The following is a 13,783-nucleotide window of genomic DNA, read 5'->3' as shown; positions in this document are numbered from 1 at the left end:
ATCGAGGGCAGCTAAGACCCTTCCTAGTCCATCAACCTTCTTGTATCCAATCAGAAACAAGTCTACTGCCCTCACTTTTCCTAACCAAAATCGTCATGAACAAATCAGCTTTCTCGCGTCTTTAGACACACCCATCACTAGCTTTCCTCCGACACAACATCGCTACTTTAACTTACTTATTTTTCATCGGTAGAATAGTCAACGTGTCATTACCGAGTTTCATACCTTAAATCAATCACTTATTTAACTTATACATACGCATCAGTGTAAGCATTTTTCTACATAAAGTTGTTGGAATAAACATTAATTTATACCTGTTAATTCAGTATAAATTCAGTTGAACCACCCCTATTGTCGTAACAGAAATCAAGGGATCGATCGTTTCGTGGCGTCGATTATCTAATCGTAACGGGAATTTACGACTCCCGTTGACGTGCGTTCTCGCGATCGCGTCTCCCCGCGAATGGTCGAAGGAACACTTAGACATGAAAATTGTAAACGCGTAACAGCTGATTTCAACATAATCGACCATCTGTTTGTCTATAGACGAGATAGAATCATAATAATTTTAGCTGTGTTAACGTATATTCACACGTAACGTACGTTCGATATTATATTTGGATATTGAAGTTCCATGTCGTTATCTAAACGATAATTTCAGCTTTTCACGTACAATAACACTTATCACTCGAAAACGTTTGATATAACACAAGGTAAGCACCAACCATTCGCATGCTTTTTAATAACTTCGCTAGAACAACGTGTGCTGTAATTACGCTTACACAAAATAATTAACCCGTGCTCGGTTCTGAACAGCACACGCGATAACTCGCAACACATATTTATGAAAATACATACACGAACGTGAGTAAGCAATTCGTGCAAGAATAATCAAATCCGCGAGTCATCCTCGATCTTTCGTCGCTTATCTCGTCCGAAGTGAAACTCGAAAACCTGTTAACACTCTGGTACAATTACATATTATCTTACTAACACTGAAAGTGTCATCGCTCCATTGTATGTACATGTATGAGATTAGAGGGCAACGTGCGAGCGATATACTATATGAGTGATACCAGTATACCAGCATAGAAATCGTACAATATCATTCATCATTGAGTCAGTCGCAGAGCAAGAAATGCTTCTGCCGCTCTCTCGAAAAAGTACTTCGTCGTCAAAGTTCGATATATATATATATATATACGTCTCAAATGAAAAACTTATAATAAAGTAAATAAATCTTCGATGTTAAATCAAACGTGCTCTGGAATTCCGGTATCATAATTTCGAAATAATTTCAAAATAATCCAAAGAAGATATCAGTGGTGGTGAACGAAGAAGAAAAATTAAAAATCTGAAAGGAAGAAACGTGTAAACTTTTTTGTCGTCACGATGAGGCTCTTGCTACCGATATTTTTGACGATATTAACGTGTGGTTGGTGCAACGGGCTACGAATTCTCGGCTTGTTTCCGCTCAATGGAAAAAGTCATTGGGTGATGGCGGAACGACTGATGACGAGCCTTGCGGAACGAGGCCATCAAGTGGATGTCGTTACTCATTCCCCTATGAAGAATCCACCGCCGAATTATAAGCAAATTTCTGTGCAAGGAACAATACCGTCACCGGTAAATAACCTGCACGCGGTCAACGTAACGCGCATAAGAAACATCGATCTGAAATTCCTTACGGACGTAGCAGGAAAAGATCTTTGCAAGTTATTTGAACATGAACAGCTGCAAAACGTTATAAAAAAACCTAAGGACCACTACGATGTTGTCATAACAGAGGTATGTTCTAACGATTATAACATTTTATATTGAGACACGACCTTTTGTCTTTCGGTATGTTTGTTGAATTGTATCGAATATCGAAAAGAATTGACAAGACAACGAATTTGATTCGAAATTGCAGGAATTGCAGATTTTATTTCTATTATTCTTTTCTATTTATTTATTCCCTTCGATTTATTTCATTTGCCTGTCCTTTTCTTTTTTTATGTTATTTTTATCGAACTGCTTTTCGTAAGAAAGTAGAGACTTTTTATTTTGTCTTTTTCAATACCCGAGATAGAAATAGCAGCATGAAAATTGGCAGTAAATTGGCGCCGAGTCGCAAAAAAGTGGTTCTCGATTATTATCTTATTCTGTGCAATTTAGTCTCATTCTAGTCCGTTCTAGCGCTCATGAATGGTCGGTCGTTTCATGATTAGCACAATAAACAACAGTGTCGAATGTAATATAACACGACTTAATTTCAACACTTTGAAAAATACATCTTGCAACTTCAATTATCTTCTAAAATAGTATACACTTATTTACAAAATAGTATTATCTTCTACAACAATATTCATTTATTGATAAAATTGATAAAACTAAACAGATCATGACACTATTAAAAATGTTGCTTATCATACGCTAATCTTATACTTCTTTATCTATAAACATTCAACGGCATGCTTTACGTCCCTTTTAATTAACAGGTTACGAAAAGATTCTCGTGAAATTATGAAATTCTTAATACACTTTAATTCGTTACATTATTCAAAGGAAGCAACTTCAAGGACGATCTAATTTATAATCACTCGAGAGTACAACAAGGAAGCTTTGCGTAAAGCAAATTACGATACACGTAATTACAAATCGTTTCAATTAGTTAATTCGATTCGTATTTCGCAGGAGAATTAAATAAATTAATAGTCGTAACTTTTTTCGAAATTTTTGTTCTCCCTTGTCTCTGCAATAAAATTCTTTCCCTATGCTCTTATCGGAACTTTATACACGAGCGTCAATATTATCGTACCGACCAGATTTCCGAACTGTCGTTATTTTTCCGAGAAACAAATATCCAGCCACTGAAATGAGAAATACGTAATAAATTATTAAAATAACGATTTATGGATATTTTTATATATCTTTGCAAATTCACCTTTCACGTATTGGTGTCATGTCCAATATATCAAAATTGAATTAATTTGCAACGTATAATGTTTAGTTAACATAATTGTCACGCGAACGTTTGAAAACGTGTTAATGCCGATGAAGTTTGATGATTGCAGGTACATACTCAATTCGATTATAATTCGGTCGTGAAATTGATTAGCTACGTTTTAGATCGCAAAACCAGCTGATCGTTATTCAGCATGCATTATCATTATCGGAACCACTATAATCGACAACACGAATATTTCATTCGTCGTTTCACGTTTACGTCGATACGATACGTCAAAGTCGATTTTACATCGAAACAATTGTTCTTAAGATCTATATCTATTACACCTTTTCTTTTTTTCTACTCTCCTTGGTCAATACGATAGGTACCTTGTTAACCATTAATTACCTTGTTTTTTAAAAGCAATGTATATTCTTCTAAATGAAACATTTTCTATAGAAATCGACCATCATTCGTGAGTGCACATTAAAATTGATCTATAATTATGATACTATGACGACTGGCAGCTGATTAATTATTGTAAATTTATGTAGTATCAAAATATGGTCTAGAGCAAGGACAAGAAAGGATGGTTTATTTGAAGTTAAGTTTAGTTTTATCCGTACAAGCAATACCCAATACAGAAACTGACTACAATATCTTCGTACGTCTTACTCTAACACTGGGCTTCCAACTTCTGTCTTCTCAGATCAAAAATTGCTGACCCTTAATCCTCGCGTCCTTCTCCCACTCCTTTACCCATTTAGCTTTGGCGTCACCAAGCATACACTCTTACTTACACACACACACACTCTCTCTCTCTCTCTTTCTCTCTTCCCCAGCACTCTTACGCTTCTTAGTTTATACCTTAAACTTACAACTTGTACTATCCCGAGAAACTCGAACTTAAATATACAATAGACCAAGCGTATACCCCCCTTCTCCGATACTACATTTATATCTTGAATCAATAATCGATCAGGTAAGCAGCACTGATAAGAAATTAACGAAGGTTCGATTACGACAAAGCGATAAAAAAGAATTATTTATCTTATAAGTACTTAAAAAAAAATCTGCAATTGACAGATCGCATCTTGGCAGATACTTCTTACAGAGATAACAATCTGTCGATAGTACAGTAGGATCTATCAATTACATCGATAACTCAGTAGCATTTGTATTACGCCGATGTTAAACAACATACACTGATAACGCGATACGAAGAACGTTAGAAGCGACAGGAAGATTTGACGAAGAGGAAAGATTCATCGCGATGAAACGTGAAAGTGGAACGATTTCACAACCAAATGAAACATGACAATTTAAACGAGAGACGACTGGAATCGTGTACGTAGCAATTATGTGAAAATAGATATATAGAGTCCATCGGATCAACGTGGTAGCATTGAAACGGCACACGATCTATGAAATATCTTATCAAACATGCCACGTTATCTGTGCAAAAAACTCTTTCAAGTATCTTTCGATATCGAGAACTACGAACCGTACTAAATAATAGAATGCCTAATATGCCTAATCTTGCCTAATATGAAAAGAATGTTCTTTCTATTGATTGATACTTCAAACTGTTCCAATTAGAGTACGCCTGTAAATTGTTATTTATCTGTGAAACTGTCTTTCAGAAAAATAATTGCAAAGCAATGATCAAGGAAATACTTTATTTATAATTCTACAAAGCTACTTCGTCCGATCGTTTCACAACTTTTTCGTTTGAAGTCTCTATCGTATATGTCGAACATCCTGTAGAGAATACTCGTAGAGAGCTAGTGTAGAGACCTAGAAACCGATTTCTCATAGATTATTGTTTCTACCGAATTCCGTATGTTCTAAAACGATCGTTCGATGATTACATAAATACGTATTTTCAACCGAATTCAAATATTATCTGCGCGGTACTGTACAATACCTTGCATTCCATTTTAAATTATCTTACACATGACACGGCAAAAAGTACAAGCTAAGCGTATTATTAAAATACTAATACAAATATTAGTGTGGGCAAAGATATTTTTAACGATTTTGGAAAATTCTTTTATTTTCTTTAAATTCTTTTTATTTTCAATCTAAAACAACTAACTATCGTAGCCATCTGGTTTGATCACCTCTGCCTCTTCTTCATAAATAGATTTCACGATCTCGCGTCGTTTGCGAAGCAAACTCTTACATCAGTTGGCCGCTGTCTTTCACGGATATAGCAGCGAGAGTGTTTCCTTCGCGACATTTTGTAATCTTTTACTTGAGCAACGATAAACGCGATCGAACAACGTTAAAAATCTCGTGTTTGTCAATGAGTAAATTCGCTTGATAAATGATTCTGAACCGCAGAAGGTTAGCCTGGTTATTTTATCAATTTATTTATTATTTTATCACGTATCATTTATTTGTAAGCGATTGTAAGATCGAAAACGAAAAGTGATTTTATTGTGATCATACGACTTCAAGTTTCAGTGACAATTCGAGTCGTTAATTTTACCTGGAAGAAACTCATTAAAGGTTGGAGAAGACACGTAATTATGTTTTGTTACTGTCAGAAGAATAATTTATATACATGCGGCTATTAAATTCCGAAAATCAACTCTATTCGCGTTAATAACGCAGCGATGCTCTTAGCGAATAATAAATCTTCTTGATGAATATTCTTGATAAATATTAATATACATCTACTCAGAATAATTCTTATCAAAACGTGCTGGTTGATCTAAACGCATACATATTCATCGTAGCTTTTCAAATCTTGTTTACGTTGAGGACAATTACACGTAGCATTGTACACATGCACGTATACGTGTCATTGTGTCTTTTAAAAACATTGATCATCAACGTGCGCCGATAGTTTAAGTAAATTGATTACTTTACAATTTCAATAGTCCTATTAATCCAACAGCAAATTCAATAAGGTGTTCAAACATCGCCAACGTTTTTATTCATAAATCGCAATTCGACGTACGTTCTACGACAAACACCTTCTAACTAAGTAATTTCTAAGTAAATCAATATCTGAGGGCAACATTTTTTTTTTTATTATTTAAAAATTTTTTTATTATGTTCATACAATAATATTTATCATTCGCAAACGTTCGATACTAATTGGCTACAGATACCAACTATTCCTATTCTTGATCATCGCGTGTAACCATCTTACGTGTACAGGTATAGTAAAATGATTAATTAACTTGTTCTCTGTTCTGACTAGCTGCACTCTTCTGACCGGAAACTTAAAATACATACATATAGAAGTAGATAAATACACGAACGTGAGTAAGCACATTATAACGAGTAACCAAATTCTCGGACCATTTCATCATCCGTCTGTTAAGACGCTATCTAATCGCAAAGCAACCTAAAGAAAATCTTCCTCTTGATAGTCATTATTCTGGTAAGGTCATGTGTTATCTCGTCGGCATTGAACAACCTTAATTCCACTATTCGTATACGAAATCTTTCACGATAGTATACGCGATTATTGCACTGCGTATTAGTGCGTAGCGACACTCGAGTTCTGTCATTCAACATCGAGTGAATCACGGAGCAAGAAATGCTTCTGCCGCTCTCTCGAAAAGGTGCTTCGTCGTTAAAGTTCGATATATATACGTCTCAAATGAAAACTTATAATAAAATAAATAAATCTTCGATGTTAAGTCAAACGTGCTCTGGAATTCCGGTATCATAATTTCGAAATAATATCAAAATAATCCAAAGAAGATATCAGTGGTAGTGAACGAAGAGGAAGAATTAAAAATCTGAAAGGAAGAAACGTGTAAACTTTTTTTGTCGTCACGATGAAGCTCTTACTACCGATATTTTTGATGATATTCGCGTGTGGTTGGTGCAACGGGCTACGAATTCTCGGCTTGTTTCCGCTCAATGGAAAAAGTCATTGGGTGATGGCGGAACGACTGATGACGAGCCTTGCGGAACGTGGTCATCAAGTGGATATTGTTACTCATTTCCCTATGAAGAATCCACCGCCGAATTATAAGCAAATTTCTTTAGATGGAACCTTACCGGCGGTGGTAAATAGCATACACATGAAAAATGTAACACGCTTTGGAAGCATGAATATAGAGCACCTAGTACAAGTGACAGGAACTTCGGTTTGCGAATTATTGGCGCAGAAGGAATTGCAAGACGTTATAAAGAGGTCTAAGGATCGGTACGACCTTGTTATAACAGAGGTGTGTTTTAGATAATAACGATGATATTTTATTTCTGAAGCACGATAGTTCATCTGATCGATAGTTTTATTTCTTAAATTATAACGGAAAGTTTGAGTGAAAACTGCGAGGGATTGAAATGTTATTTTTGTTAATTACTCTTGTATCTGCGTTTTTTTTCTTTTTTAATTATATTTTTCTCTTATTTCTATTCGCTTAACGCGTACGTGAGCCGGAAATATTATTACGCGACAAAGTAGTTCTCACTTATCATCTTGTTTAACGTAGGCAGTATTCCCATTTATAACAACATAGTATATAATCCAGATCAATTAAAATGTTTTGTAACAGAATATCAGAAATAAAAACGGTTGAAAGAACAAACACGCGACACCGACGTCTCATTCTAGTCTCGTAGTGTTTATAAATCGTCGTTTCGCCAACAACATGGTAATTAATATCACGCGTGATATAACGTCATTTAAGTTTAGCATCTTCAAACGTAAGCGTTACTTGCATCTCTAAACGTCTAACATATATAGCGTACCATTTACTCACAGAATCATATTATCTCTTACAGTGATATTCGTTTATCTATAAAATGACATATGCAATATTGGTGAAACAACGCTAAGAGAATTATCACACTGCTGTTTTTCTATCATAATCTTGCACTTCTTTTTAATAAAAGATTAACGATCGCTTCATCCTCGTTATGATAACAAATCTTCGTTACTGTTTACAGGTATACGACTGAATAAAATTGTTCCTTTTCGCCTAATATTCAGTAACCTTCTTACAGTAGCATCATCGTTTTTCTGAATTTTTCGCGTCAATTATCATCCTTTCAACCATAGTTATCGTTAAAGTTAGACGATAATTTGAAAATAAAATACACGAAGACAGGCTGACTTGTAAAAGACAGACAGACTATCGAGTGAAATAACTGGAAGATAATCTCGCGAAGCTTTCGCGAAATCTATTCGAATCATCGATTCCTTTCCGAACTATTCAATATGGCTAAGCAAATTTCCACAAAGTAACTTCGAACGACTTTCCACGCCATCAAGTTCGAAAAACAATCCAGCCGTTTTTCCATTAGCGGCTCATCTTCGGTCCTCGACGAAAACGCAGTAGCCGACCGATCGTTCGATCTCCGATGTAAATCGTTCGTGAGTCAGACGTTCATCGCACGGAATAATACATTTTGTCAAAGCCGAGCTACTGTCCAAACAGTTTTAAAACAACAGTGTATATGGTTTCTCGAAACGCTAAATGTTTAGAAAACGAACGACCTCGTCGATTTCAATGACGTTGAGATATATTGTCAAGGTCAACATTCAGAACAACTCTTTTTCACACATACAGAGCGTGGCCGAATAACACGTACAAGCGTGCACAAGGTGATTTCCTCATGAAAAGATGAAAACAAAATATGAGATAAAATTTTGTCATTTAAGGTTTAGTTTTCGAGTAAAATCGAGTTTGAAAATTTATCAAATATACTTGAACGTATGTTAGGATTGGGTAATACTGATTAATCGACAGCACGTTATTCTACGTACAAAGATAAGTCAAAATTGTAGAATAAAAAACCGATGATCAGACCGATGTTGATCAACGTATTTTAAAGAATTTCATTTCAACTATATCTTTATGTTTAAGTGTCGAAATACTTATGCGACTAATTATCCAAGAATCGGGAAACTGAAACGATTCTATATACTCGTTCATCCCAGAACTACAAGACTGAAACGATTCTGTATATTTTTTCCAGCTGTTCACCGCACCATGTTACTTGGCGTTCGGCCGTCACCTAAACACACCCGTGATTGGTATAATCACCTCGGCTTTTCACGAATGGCTCAGCACCTTGACAGGAAATCCGAGTAATCCCTCTTTCGTGCCTGGAGTATTCTCGTCGTTCGGCCAGCGAATGACTTTTTGGGAGAGGCTACAAAATACCTTCGTAACGAATCTAATATCATGGCAGATAAACTACTATCTGGACCAGCAGGCTGTTTATGTGAAAAAGTTCTTTAATATAGACGCTAGCATCCCGGAACTTTATCAAGATGTAGCGGCTATCTTGGTCAATTCGCATCATAGCATAAACGGAGTCAGGCCGATGACTACCGGGGTCATCGAGGTCGGTGGATTGCACATTAATGAAAATTCGGATCCGTTGTCACCGGTGAGTGAAACATGGCTTCTTCTTCTTCTCTTTATGTTTTCATTTTACTCTAACAATACATAGAAAAGATAGAAATCCCTTTAAAGAATATTTTAGAAAAATCGGATCATTGATGATGCAAACGAAATCCCATCCTGAAATTCCCACCTCACGAACATTTATTTCTCTTGAAAATATTTCGAATAGTTGATTTAACAGATATTCGTATAATGGGGTAAAGGTATTGAAAATATTGTAGAAAAAAATAGATTCTTGAGGATGCACAAAGTATTTTTACATTTACATTTACATACTGAATTTACTTTCCCCGATTTTTATCTTTTATATTGAAAAAAGGTGTACACCTAGATATGTCTGCCAGAGACATGGAATTTGGGAAAATAGAAAATCGTGTCAACTGCTCTCGATATTAAAATATTATTATCGAGCGAGTAGCGAAGATTACAATCCAAGAGATTAAAGATACGCCAAATTTAAAAACTTTGTAGCCGTAATCTCTCGTAAAATGTATTCGACCGAAGCTTTTCACCAGACACGGAAGAGAAAAACAGAGAAATTAAAGTACAACGACAAAGTACCTTGTCCAAAGTGTAATAATCTCGGGGTACTATTAAGATGATTGGCCAAGATTATGATGCAACGTGTAATTACCATAATGCATTCGAAGTTCTAAAAAAGACTTCGTGTCCGGTAGGCACGCAACTAGTAATCAATTCACTACACAAGAATTGTTATTTCTTCGTTCACGATGCTTAATTACTTTTTAATTCATCGCCAATTTCCTACTAATTTTTCTTTTGTTAATGAGATCAAATTATTTCGATATGACGACTCGTGTGTACACTGACGAACGATTACCATGGAAAAGTTTTATGTGCATATTCTACGATATGAAAGATGTCTTGAAATTTCATTGGCACTGTAACGAAACACGAGTGTCACGATTATATCGATCAAATTTGAGACCAATACGAAAATGTATATAGAAAGTGCAAGACATTTATTGCAAACATGTAATTAATAAAAAATTTGTATATTCATAAAAGACGTCTACGGATGTTCGAAGGTACTTTTATGAGCCAGTGAAAAAGTGAAAAATTCCTCGCAATCCGCGCCAAAAGAAGGTACATCTTTATACATTTATCTTGAACCAACAGGAGCTGAAGAAATGGCTAGACGAAAGTACACACGGTTGCATATTCTTCACGTTTGGATCGATGGTGAGGATCGAGACGTTCCCTAAACCTCTTCTTGAAATTTTCTACAAAGTTTTCGAGAGAATCGCACCTGTTCGAGTGCTCATGAAGGTGGCGCAAAAGAAGGACCTGTTACCTGGATTGCCAAAGAACGTGATGATACAATCCTGGTTCCCTCAAACGACTTTATTCAGTGAGTAATTTAATAAATTTAATTTTTTGTTCTTTTAGTATATTTTTAATTCGTTTAGTATAAACATCGCATATACGTATACGCTCACAAATATCGAATAATCATTTGTTAACGCACACACTTGCGCGTGAAATAGTAGGATATACGTATATATGTATGTCGTCTATAACGAAAACGCTCGATTATTATATCGTATGGAAATAAAAATTTTGATCAAATTCAGTGATATCCTAAATTTAATTAAAATACTTTGAGCGTAAAATTTCCTGCTACAGTTACGCGACTAATTTTATTTTGTCATATAAAAATAGATATTTGGATCGAACCTAATCACCTATCGATGGTATCATCGCGAAGGAGTCGATAATCGTCGATCTCGTGGACGATGTTTTCGAAAAAGCATCGAAAAGAAATCGCTATATTTTATTACTATCGAAACCATTACTTGCAGTCATTTTAAAGATCGCGCGTATATTTCTTGATTTTGGAAATTGGCGTAAGAACGCGATATACGATAATCAGACGAGAAGAGAAAAGCATCTTGTTTTCTTCAATTTCAGAGCACAAAAATGTAAAGGCGTTCATAACGCACGGAGGTCTAATGGGTACGCTAGAAGCGATCTACTTTGGCATCCCCATGATTGGAATTCCTCTGTTCGGTGATCAGATCACGAATTTGAGAAACGCAGCTAGTAAAAATATTGCCGTGAACATTGGCTCTGTGGAGAATATCACGGAGGAAAACCTTTACAATGCGATTGATACGATCTTGCACGATGAAACGTATAGGTAAGTACGCGTGTTTTCATTAGCAATTTCGAATGTTTACTATACTTGTAATGCAACTTATTACTTGCAACGTGATCAGAGAGCGACGTTAACAAGTTTAAACACAAAATGACCGTATACCGAAGAAAAGTTGTGAATTTATTTCCATATTCTTCTGCATATTTCTAATAACGTTTGATTATTTTTTACCGATTTTTTAAATAAGGATTTCTTTAATTTCAATCGTATAAAGAGCTAAGTATCTTAATAAATCTAACGTTGGACATTGTGGTGTAAAAAATGGGATCTATAGATCTGAAGGTAAAACGTGTACAAAAGAAAGGATTGAAACCTTCTTATTAATTTTCTGACGCTGTTTTTGAATTTATCCTACACCTCTAATAACATTCGATCGATCTTAATCGATTTTAACACGAGTTTCTTAAATCTCAATTAATCGAACAATTTTACTGTAATTTCGTTATATCGTCCTTTGGCATCTCAGCATTTTTGTATACGCATCTAATGCCTTTGTTCTTAGTTACTTGCACGACTGCAGAATTTATTTTTGAAGATTCCAGCAGTTACCGAACTTCACGCTGAACTTTCTCAATTTCGAAACTTTATATACGCAAACACCGATTTCAGAGACTTTGCCAAGTTAGAAGACGCAAGATTCACAAATTCACAGCCGCTCAAACTTTAAATTTACATAACCACACGCACATATCTTAATTTCTCAGCTTCTTATTTATTTCCATCCAACTTCCTATACGTTTCTCACTTTTTCCTTCCATCCTTTCCATTTCCATATTTTTCACTACGCGACACCACCTCTTTCTTCCATATTTTCCTACTTTGCGTACACAATTTTCGTCTACTTCCTCGTCGTTTGTAGCCTTTTATTATTATCTTCTCCTAACTCTTAAGAATTTTTCCCCCGTAACTGGGCCTCGCTATTGCAGTTCTATGTACCAGCTCGTCATTTGCTTCTACTTTTCTTCCTCTTGCCGTAACTATCCCCCTTTTACTGTCTATTTTGTAGTTCCTTCCTTTGCAATAATTACCTCTCATCGTTGCCAATTTATGGCTCGCCGTGCCATTTCGTTTTACCCATTGTTCCTCATCTTATTATCTTCAACTATAACAATTTTACAGTTTCTTTCCTTATCACAATTATCCCTTGTTAGCGTAATTTTATCGTTCGAGCCACTCGGAAATGAAATTGGAAAATATAGAGAAATATTAATTTTCATAGCACTACTTTGTAGATTTCGTCTGGAAGTTGACAGTTCCTACGATTAATCAGTTTACCGAGATATTGTCGCTTCGAGTAATGAAATTCTCAAAAATTATATCGACGCTAAACAATTAAATCTTCGAAATTGATGTGATAAAAACGAAGCCTCCAAAGTAATCTCCACGTTCCTCATCTTTGTCTTACTTCCAGCCATATACAGCGTAGAATCTTCTCACTTCTATTCGTACCACGAATTTAGAAATTTAGCGTCACAGGGTATATCTCCCTTCAATTTTTCCCAGCGAACTTCTCCAGCAACATCCACCTTGCGATTCTCTCTCTTTCGCTGCTGTTCTCCGCCAAGAATATCACGTTTCTCTACGTTATTTTCTCCTAATGCCTTCGATTCACGAATTTTCAGATCGAGCATCCAAACGATATCGAAGATATTCAAAGACAGACCCATGAGCGCCATAGACACCGCTATCTATTGGGTGGAGTACGTCGCTAGAAACGGATTCGTTCTGCAATCACCGGCTATCCACCTTAACTGGTGGCAACAGAATCTGATAGACATTTACGGTTTCATAATCGTCTGCCTGGCGGTTGTTCTCTATATCGCCGTTCTCCTGGTTCAAAAACTGAAGAACTGTATATTTGGATGTAAACCTTCTATAAAAAAGCAAACTTCTGAGTCGAAAAAGAAGAAATAGTGTAGGTGTGAATGTGAATCTTTATACGCGTCGTTTATATTGTAACTATTTTGTACATTCAACTTGGTTTGCCAATCTTAAAGAATATTCTATAACAGGTATCTCCGTTAGACATCTGTTTAACTTTTGTAAAATATTAAAATACTGTTCAAACATATATAAATATGTACATATATATATTTTACCGTAATAATTATATTATTTCTACTTCCACTATATTATTAATTGTTAATTACACGTGTTTACTTGGATTGTCTCTGATTTATATTTTGCCCCGCAAAATGATACGGATTTTTTTCATTGTAATTCTTTTTAAACAACGAGGAGAAAGAAAGGAAGGAAAATTCTTGGTTTCATAAAGTTTCACCGTAAAGT

At 35.4% G+C, this 13,783-nt stretch overlaps 2 protein-coding genes across 23 annotated transcripts in view; one reads left to right on the top strand and one right to left on the bottom strand.

The window, feature by feature from the left end:
* Window positions 1-13,783, bottom strand: part of LOC122572382 (calcitonin gene-related peptide type 1 receptor-like) — a 160,713-nt gene that overhangs the window by 92,813 nt on the left and 54,117 nt on the right. The gene's annotated exons all lie outside the window — the stretch shown is intronic.
* Window positions 429-13,588, top strand: LOC122572380 (UDP-glucosyltransferase 2-like). Of its 3 annotated transcripts, XM_043737278.1 has the most exons (6): window positions 5,289-5,443; window positions 6,144-7,125; window positions 8,882-9,298; window positions 10,456-10,687; window positions 11,248-11,476; window positions 13,117-13,588. In XM_043737278.1, the coding sequence occupies exons 2-6, from the start codon at window positions 6,730-6,732 to the stop codon at window positions 13,406-13,408; spliced, it is 1,566 nt and encodes a 521-aa protein (XP_043593213.1). In that variant the 5' UTR covers window positions 5,289-5,443; window positions 6,144-6,729; the 3' UTR covers window positions 13,409-13,588. The 3 variants fall into 3 exon arrangements, with proteins under 3 accessions (XP_043593214.1, XP_043593213.1, XP_043593215.1); XM_043737279.1 differs by lacking the exons at window positions 5,289-5,443; window positions 6,144-7,125 and adding an exon at window positions 429-1,788; XM_043737280.1 differs by lacking the exon at window positions 5,289-5,443 and having other exon boundaries at window positions 5,477-7,125.

The sequence above is a fragment of the Bombus pyrosoma genome, linkage group LG11, assembly GCF_014825855.1.
Source record: "Bombus pyrosoma isolate SC7728 linkage group LG11, ASM1482585v1, whole genome shotgun sequence".
NCBI classification, from domain to species: domain Eukaryota; kingdom Metazoa; phylum Arthropoda; class Insecta; order Hymenoptera; family Apidae; genus Bombus; species Bombus pyrosoma.
Note: the sequence above shows the minus strand (reverse complement) of the source record. Positions and strands in the feature narration are given on the sequence as shown.

Bases quoted from the DNA above. Each gene is read 5' to 3' on its own strand.
- LOC122572380 (XM_043737279.1), top strand. From the start codon at position 1,393: ATGAGGCTCTTGCTACCGATATTTTTGACGATATTAACGTGTGGTTGG. The intron at 1,789-8,881 runs GTATGTTCTAAC...TATTTTTTCCAG, and splicing joins ACGATGTTGTCATAACAGAG to CTGTTCACCGCACCATGTTA. The intron at 9,299-10,455 runs GTGAGTGAAACA...TTGAACCAACAG, and splicing joins ATTCGGATCCGTTGTCACCG to GAGCTGAAGAAATGGCTAGA.